We start from the raw sequence: 8,184 nt of genomic DNA on the forward strand, positions 1-8,184 counted from the left end.
TATTTCAACTACGCAAGTCAACAACCACTCCCCGACAGCTTCACACGAGTCAACTCTCCGACGAAAAATAAAAATAAAATAAAAATTTATCTCCGAAAATGGGGAGAAAACAGCTGCACACGGTCCACCCTCGGAACCCACGTTAATAAATCAATCAATAAAAAATCAAATCAATTCAAAAGTCCAAAAGGACAAAAAAAAAAAAAAAAAACGATAAAGTTGACCAACGACCAAATTTTTATTCAATATTTCACCGCCACAAAAACGACGTCACACTGACCCTTTGACCTCTTCCCCCTTCAAAAGCCTCGGAATCCTCTCCCTCCCCGCTCCAAACTCTCTCTCTCTCTCTCTCTCTCTTTTCTCTCTCTGAAATCCGTTCCGACGACGGAGCAGTTTCGCCGGCGAAAAAGCGATCCGATGGGGCGCGAGGAGCAGCTCCACATCAACGTGCCGAGCCTCTTCCGGTGCCCGATCTCACTCGACGTCATGAGGTCGCCGGTGAGCCTCTGCACCGGCGTCACCTACGACCGCTCCTCCATCCAGCGCTGGCTCGAGTCCGGCCACCAGACCTGCCCCGCCACCAACCAGCCCCTCCCTTCCACCGACTTCGTCCCCAACCTCACCCTCCACCGCCTCATCCACCTCTGGACCCAGTCCTCCTCCTCCGCCCGCCTCCGGGACTCCCTCGCGCCTCCGCCGGCGGCGAGGTCCTCCCCCTCCGAGATTCTCGCCCTGACCGAGCGAATCGCGACGGGGACGGCCCGGGAGAGTTGCTGCGGCGCGTTGAAGAAGGCCGCGGAGTTCGCGAGCTATCGCGAGGAGAACAGGAGGTTCCTGGCCGGTTCCGACGGTTTTGTGGCGGCGGTCGTTCGGGTTCTGACGAGAGGAGGAGAAGGAAGTTCGGAATCGGAAATCGAGGTTTTGGAGTTGGCGGTGAGGGTCTTGGAGTCGATTTTGACGGAAAATGGAGTTAAAGAGCGGTTGAACAAGCTATTGCTCCGGAGCGACCGTGGGAACTGCTTGTCTCCGATGGTTTCACTCCTCCGCAGTGGAAGATTAGCGTCGAAGATCGGGGCGGTTAGGATCCTGGACTCAATCGCGGTCGACAACGAGTCTAAACGCTCGATCGCCGAAACGGAGGGCGTCCTCGCCGAATCCATCCGGCTTCTCGTCGCCGACACCGACGAGAGCCTGCGCGATGTCGTCTTGCCGTTGCTCATCAAGCTGGCCGTGGCTCGGTCGATGAAGGCCCGGCTGGTCCAGCTCGGGCTCGTCCCGATCCTCTCCGGCTTCATCTCCGACCAAGACTCCACCGGTCCGACCGTCGAGAGGGCTCTGAGGCTGACGCAGATGGTCTCGACGGTCGCGGAAGGGAGGCAGGCGGTGAGCGAGGACGCGAGTCTCGCGGGGTCCCTGGTGGGGAGGCTGATGAAGGCGTCGAGGGCGGCGACGGAGGACGCGGTGGCGGTGCTGTGGAGCGTGTGCTGCGTGTGCGGGGACGCGAGGGTGAAGGAGCGGGTGGCGAGGAGCGGCGGCATGACGAAGGTCTTGCTGGTGATGCAGAGCGAGGAAGACGCGGGCGTGAAGAAGATGTGCAGTGACCTGATGAAGGCTTTGAGATCCGGGTGCGAGACTGTCGATTCTGGGATGGTCAGCTACGAGACCAGAACTACTCACATCAGGCATCGTTGAATCGATGACGACGACGACGACGACGATGATGAAGAAGACGACGGACATTTCTCTCGGTTACAGAATTTTTTTTTTTTGTTAGCTTTTGTAGGAGAAAAGACTGAAAAGTGGATTGTTCACACGCGTGCGGGTTATACGTGTACAAGGAGAACGAGATTTCTAGACGAATTCTTTGTAATTTGATCTTTACAGACACTTGGACAGATTTGGATATAAGGAAAAAAAAGGGGGATCTTCGTACTTTCTCACAATCAATGCTTCTTTTTTCTTTTATGGATGCTTGAAATTTCATTTGCCATGATGTCTACCTTCACCTTTCTTCAAGTCAAATCACTAGATCGTGGATTCTCGGCTGGCTGATCGATCACCCGTGATGATTGACATCACCGTAGAGAAGTAATGTCACACTTCCTTTCCATGACTCACTAAGAGGACCTGACCTACTGACCAAAAAAAAAAAAAAAAAGAGGATGTGACCTCAGTTCGGCCCCGATTTCGGATCAGTGATCCTGAGTCATGGAAGGAAGACAGATCCAAACGCCGGGATCGAAAGGGGTTGGAATGCCTTGACTACCCGACACTCTCTCTCGCAAGGCACACGGAGTTTGGCGGTCGTGTGCCGATGCCATCTCTTGAGTTTCGACGGAGGAACTGGTCATCTCATCGCTCAAGCAAATCAAGGAGACTTACGTTTTCACGTATGCTATCATCAGGTGGTTCTAACAACCAATCATTGCAGAATCAATATGATTGCGAGCTCGAAATTAGCCCAACAATTTGCACTCATGACAATGATCAGTAAAATTAATCAATTTGATTAACACTCCCTAACTGCTTGAATAATTCTCGACTATAATATCCGCCGGCATCGAACAGTCCAGATGTAGATCTTGTTCCGGGCACTGCTCTACATTACAATTCCGTTTCTACCAATTCGTATTTGACATTTTATTCTTATACAGGAGTCGCGACACAATATAGTTATTTCTGTCAATTTTTCATTTTAAGTCAATGAAGTGGCGATGTGCCACGGAGAATGGAGAGTGGTAACTAAATCGCCATGTCAGTGACTTTCTGCAAAAATTGGCCAAAATGATTATATTGAAATTTTGTACAAATGTTTATGATCGAATTGGTAAAAAAAAAAAAAATCTGGGGTTGAATGGACATCCATATAATAAGGTTTATAACTTTCCAATGAAAATTGACTTGGGGAATCCAAGATGAGTAAGGCCAAGGATTGATTGAATCCATAATAGGAACCGATTGACATGTAGTGTCGATAGATACGTGATAAAGTGGGTAATTTTGCATAGTTTCCAACTTTTTTTTGGACGGTAATAGTTTCCAACTTGAAGGGCCTATTCTTGAACAAAGTATCTAATTAAATACTTTGCCAATCTTTTTAAGAAAATTAGAAAAGATGCAAGGATAGAAATTTGCGTAATGCTTTCCTTGAAAATTTTCTTATGCTTGGTTTATATTAAGTGCTAGGAGAGTAAGGTTTCAATCCAACAGGTTTTGTCCGAATTTCAGTGATGACTTATTTTTTTTCCTCTTTCATAGAATTTTCCCTATTATATAGGAAAGAAGCCATGAAAAATCTCAAATTATCATTGCGACACATTTACTCTTTTTTTTTTCTTGACACCTAAAAACTTTAAATTTATACATGTGTGACACATATATCATCCGTCAAAATGGTGCTCACGTGGCTTAAGTTAAAAAAAATAAAAATAAAGTCGTGTTTGCTATAAAATCATTTGACAATGGGCATAGTATTAGTTTCTTTTTAATGACACAAAGATAGTTTAAGGTAATTATATCACAGTAAATATAGTTTAGGATTTTTGCTAACTTTTTCCTTATTATTCGTTCAGAATCGAGTGATTGTACGATTACCAAACTTGAACTGTTGAAGTCATCGCAGTCGCAAGATCTTATCTCGATGCTGGAATTTCTTGCGTCTTTTGCAAGAACTTCTTCGTTCACTGTTCAGGTGTGTAACGCAGCGTTTTCTTCGTAAGTGACGATGGATCCCTCTGACGCTATAAGTGAAGAGGACAGGGGGCAATTCTTCGTATACCACGATTTGTTGGTCAAACGGAAAAGATTCAAAGTCAAATATTAGGAAATTGGCGATGTCCGAAGAATTATCTCGTGATTATCTCCACTAGCTTCAAATCACGAATTCATCCCTTTTTCCAATAAAGGAAAGATGAAAGATCATCTTGACAACGGCCTTTTGTTCTGAAATTTCTTGGGTAAAGGTTTGAGGTCAAAAAGATTTGCTTTATGAAATTTGACATTAGCCCTTAAATTAGAAATAATTACAATCAATCTATGTGTCAAGATCGATTCTCCTTTTCTATCTCAATCGGTCATTCTGTAGTTATTAAGGTCGCTGGGCATGAAAAGTAGCGAAAAGTAGCAAAAAGGCTCCGTTGATTCATCCAACTGTGGTCACATATCTTGACATCTAGTCCTGATTATTCAATCTGCTAAGATTAGCTAAGATACTACATTACACGCATTAGTTCAACTGGGTATGTAAATAGCCGAAGGTGGACATTTGGGCAGGCCCCGTGGGGGGCAAGGTGCGCCTTTCTTGAAGTCACAAATGCATTGGTCGTAGGGTATCCCTCCTCCGCCTGCCGGTCGGCAATAGGCAACGATCTGACCGACTCCTCTCCAGCATGGGACGCACGTGTCCCGACACTTATTTTTGTCAGGGCAACCACCGCCTATCACCGCAATCGAGCAAGCCTCCACCCTTAGCACGATCAATGCCCCTGCAAACAAGCGTCATGACACAGGGCGTGAGCACGATTGATTTTCGGTTATATAGTGAAAAACTTCGAACCCTGACGTCATTTAAATACGACATATTGTTCATGCAAGCTGCGGAGATATGACATGAGGACCACCTGAAATTAGTAAAATAAGTAAAGGCAAAGCAAATGAGGTCGACGATTTCGCCATCTGCTTTCTTTCTTCTCTTGCTAAAGCCAAGCTTTGTAGTGATTAGTGAGCCCTTGTTATGCAAGAACACTAACTTTGCTGGGGCTTTTATAGGCAATGCACTTTAATATGGAGGATCGAGAAAGGGCATCCCAGCGTTTTCTTTACGGGGATAGCATTGATTTTCAAGAAGTTATTGACTTGCAATAATATGGCAGGTTCTTAATTTACATACATGGTGCCCTGTTGCCTTGGTATTATCAGGTCAATAATTTTTTTTTTTTTTGGGTAGGCAGGATTTGCCTTGGTATGAATTAAATGAAAAATATGTGCATGTGAATGTTCACTACGATATTGGTGGCAAATCCTGGAATTAGAGGAAGCTAAGATAAACAACCATGCAGAAGAAATTATAACAAGACCTTTGAACCGGTTGTGTCATAGATGTCTTTTATTAGAGTTAGGTATCAAAATAGATTTGGTTGGATTCAAAAAGGTCCAATTGAAATTGGTTCATTTAACCCATATTGACCAATTTCTCAATTTAAGCGACTTCTAACAAAAAAAAAAATTTAAGCGATTAATACTAGAACTAACTCATATCACCATATTTTCAACCCAGAAAAAAAAATCATGTCACCATAAATACCCATTATTTAACCCAACCCTTAAAAATTTTGTAACCACCTATTTAATCCACTTTAAGCTCCTCCTGAGGATATGTTACTTGGACAAAATTTTATGAGGAACTAAAAGAGTAAATTAACAAAATGAAGGATGTTAGTAACTAATATAAAAGACGTAAAAACAGCCTAAAAATTATAACACCTATATGACACTGGAAAAGTATTTTCTCCTTATCCATATAGAATATTAAGTATCGACTCGTCGGTAAATTTAGTATTTTATTCATATTGCAAGTAACTTCTTTTGAAGAATGATAACAAGCAAATATATTGTCAACTAAAATAAGTAATTTCTCTAGTGCTGCTAGTAATCATATGTATTATTGACTTATAAGTAGGGATAATTGTTAAAAAGTTTCTAAATCTATTGTATGATCGCTAATTCAATTATAAATATTTTGATTATGCTGATTTAGTTTTAAATATTTTGATAATTTGTCAAGTTAGTTCTTTTAGTCAATTTTGATCGAAAATTGCTAACCCGACAAAATTGACGTTAACGTAAACAATTTTTTATCAATTTTCATCTTTTCCTTTTATATTTTCCAAGGCCAACGACGTTGCTGGTGGGCCTCACCAGACTAGGCAAGGGTGAGCTAGCAACCTAGCTGCTAGAGTTGGAAAAGAATAAAAGAAAAAATAAAGAATAAAAGAATTCTAGAAAAATAAAAAAAACTATAAAATTGTTCATGTCGGTGATTTCTAAATTGTAAAAAAACTTAGGATTAAATTGACAAATTATCAGAAAATTTAAACTTAAATTTACTCAATTAAAATATTTATAATTAAATTGATTGCTGTACAATATATTTATAACTTTTCAAATAATTTTATCACTATTTTGTATTTTAGTAACTTCTCTAGGTAACGTAACTCAGTATAACCAAGTAGTTACAAGTGCATAATAAGTATAGAGGCGTCAAATGGGTAGGTTGCGTTAGGTTTTGGTCATATTTAAAACATGTTGATTTTTTTAAAACCAATTAATAGATACAAAACTATTTATATTTGTATTAACTCTTATTCAACCCGATCTAATAAAAGCTATACCCACCCAATTAACCCATCCTAACGCCTTCATTAAAATTAATTGGCATGCATTTTATGTTAAGTTCAATTTTGCTTTACTTTTGTTAACATTTTTTGCTTTAACATTTTACAACTTGCTTTAGAAAGAAAGAGGACCGACAAAAAAAAAAAAAAAAACAACTTGCTTTAGAAATTCAGGGAATCCGTATTTCCACCCATTCAATTTCCTTGATGCCCTTTCAAGAGCAAAGCTTATATTTTCAAGTGAATCGTCTTTAGAATTGGGAGGAGCAGCAAAACCTATCTCTACCACTTCATCGTACAGAAAATACTCAAACTATCGAAGGCGTTTACAATTGGAAATCATCTTTCTTTCTTTTTCAATGTTACTCTGTATTGCATCTCTTTTTAAACAAAGAAAAAGATATACGACGAGCATACCCTAATTTAAGGGGCGAAGGTGATATTTCTTGGGTGATTCCACAAGTGGGTTTTTCCACACCCATTAAAACCCATCATTTATTGGACCTTTTTCTAGTAAACCCGTTCCAACTTCCAACCCATATTTTAGATTTTAGACAATTCATATATAACCCAATCCCTTAAATATGAGTTAAAATACGGGCACATGACCCGGTTGGCCACCGCTAATGAAATGGGAAAGGGGAGAAAGGAAGCAGATCAGCAATCCTGAACTTCTAGTTCTATGGATCGACATAATTCCGAACCAAAAGATATCACGTAGAATTATCATCCCTTTTGTCAACAAGAAGTCCAATGTGGGCATTGAGAGTAGAGTTGCTACACTGGCAATCATACCATCGTTGCTCTTCTATCCTATCGTTTAAATACAGCCATCAAGATCAGTTTTAGATGATCACCGTCTTCTTTGCCTTGGGAACCAGAAAAAAAGGGGGGTTTGCAGTTGAAGGATAGAGCTTCCCATTTGCAAGAAAGCAGATATACTACGTTCCAGGGAGTAGTCTGGCTAAGCAACTCTGTAAATTACATGATCGAAATCCAAAAAAAAATTTGCATCCATCGCGTGGCTGTCTCATATTGCCAACAATCCGAGTCTCCGTTGCGGTAATTACTGACAAAGTTGAAGTCGCTGGTCGAATCGAACCCCGAAAAGAGTAGGAGAAGCTAGAAGTAGTGATGTCTCACCTATGCTTTGGAGAAACAGGGTTGTGTAATGCCAAGTCCAGTTTGTGATCTTCTCTGTCACAGAACAATCAGCTCCCGCTCGCGCGTACTGATCGTCAATCTCCACTACAGGATTTGTAACAGCAGCCTTAGCCCAAATTATTACGTGGTGCAATCTACAAAACGGCTCATCGACTATGTCCATAACGTTTCCGGGTATGAACGAAACTCACCCGGTTGGATATAAACAGCGCAACGAATCGACAGCAAAAGACAAGTACGAAACTCTCCCCCAACCGGATGACGGAACACGGAACGAGAGACGCGATCGGAAGACATGGCGTCCGGTGATCGAGAAGCTGCGCCTGTGACGTCTGGAGTAAAATTGCTTAGAACCCTCGCTTCAATCAGAATTCAAACCAGAATACGTTGGATAAAGATGCATATTTTATCCGCCGGAAGAAGCTCGCCCGTCCGGTTACCTGGGAGCCTTATTTGGAAGTAAGTTGAGCTATTTAGGGAAACTTCTCTTGAAAAAATTGCTCACTCCATATCTTCACTTTGTGATTCAAAAAAAAAAAAAAAAGTATCCTTATTTAATATTTTTCCCGATTCGAATAAATAGTCCGACATTCTCTCTCTCTGAAGTTTCTACTGTTCGTGAAAA

At 41.5% G+C, this 8,184-nt stretch overlaps 1 protein-coding gene across 1 annotated transcript; it reads left to right on the plus strand.

The window, feature by feature from the left end:
- Window positions 1–420: 420 nt before the first annotated feature.
- LOC104449613 (U-box domain-containing protein 29) lies at window positions 421–1,695 on the plus strand. Its single transcript, XM_010063833.3, has one exon. The coding sequence runs from the start codon at window positions 421–423 to the stop codon at window positions 1,693–1,695; it is 1,275 nt and encodes a 424-aa protein (XP_010062135.1).
- Window positions 1,696–8,184: the final 6,489 nt, after the last annotated feature.

The sequence above is a fragment of the Eucalyptus grandis genome, chromosome 6 (assembly GCF_016545825.1).
Source record: "Eucalyptus grandis isolate ANBG69807.140 chromosome 6, ASM1654582v1, whole genome shotgun sequence".
Taxonomy (NCBI): Eukaryota; Viridiplantae; Streptophyta; class Magnoliopsida; order Myrtales; family Myrtaceae; genus Eucalyptus; species Eucalyptus grandis.

Excerpts from the sequence above, each read along its gene's own strand:
- LOC104449613 (XM_010063833.3), top strand. The coding sequence starts at position 421 with ATGGGGCGCGAGGAGCAGCTCCACATCAACGTGCCGAGCCTCTTCCGG.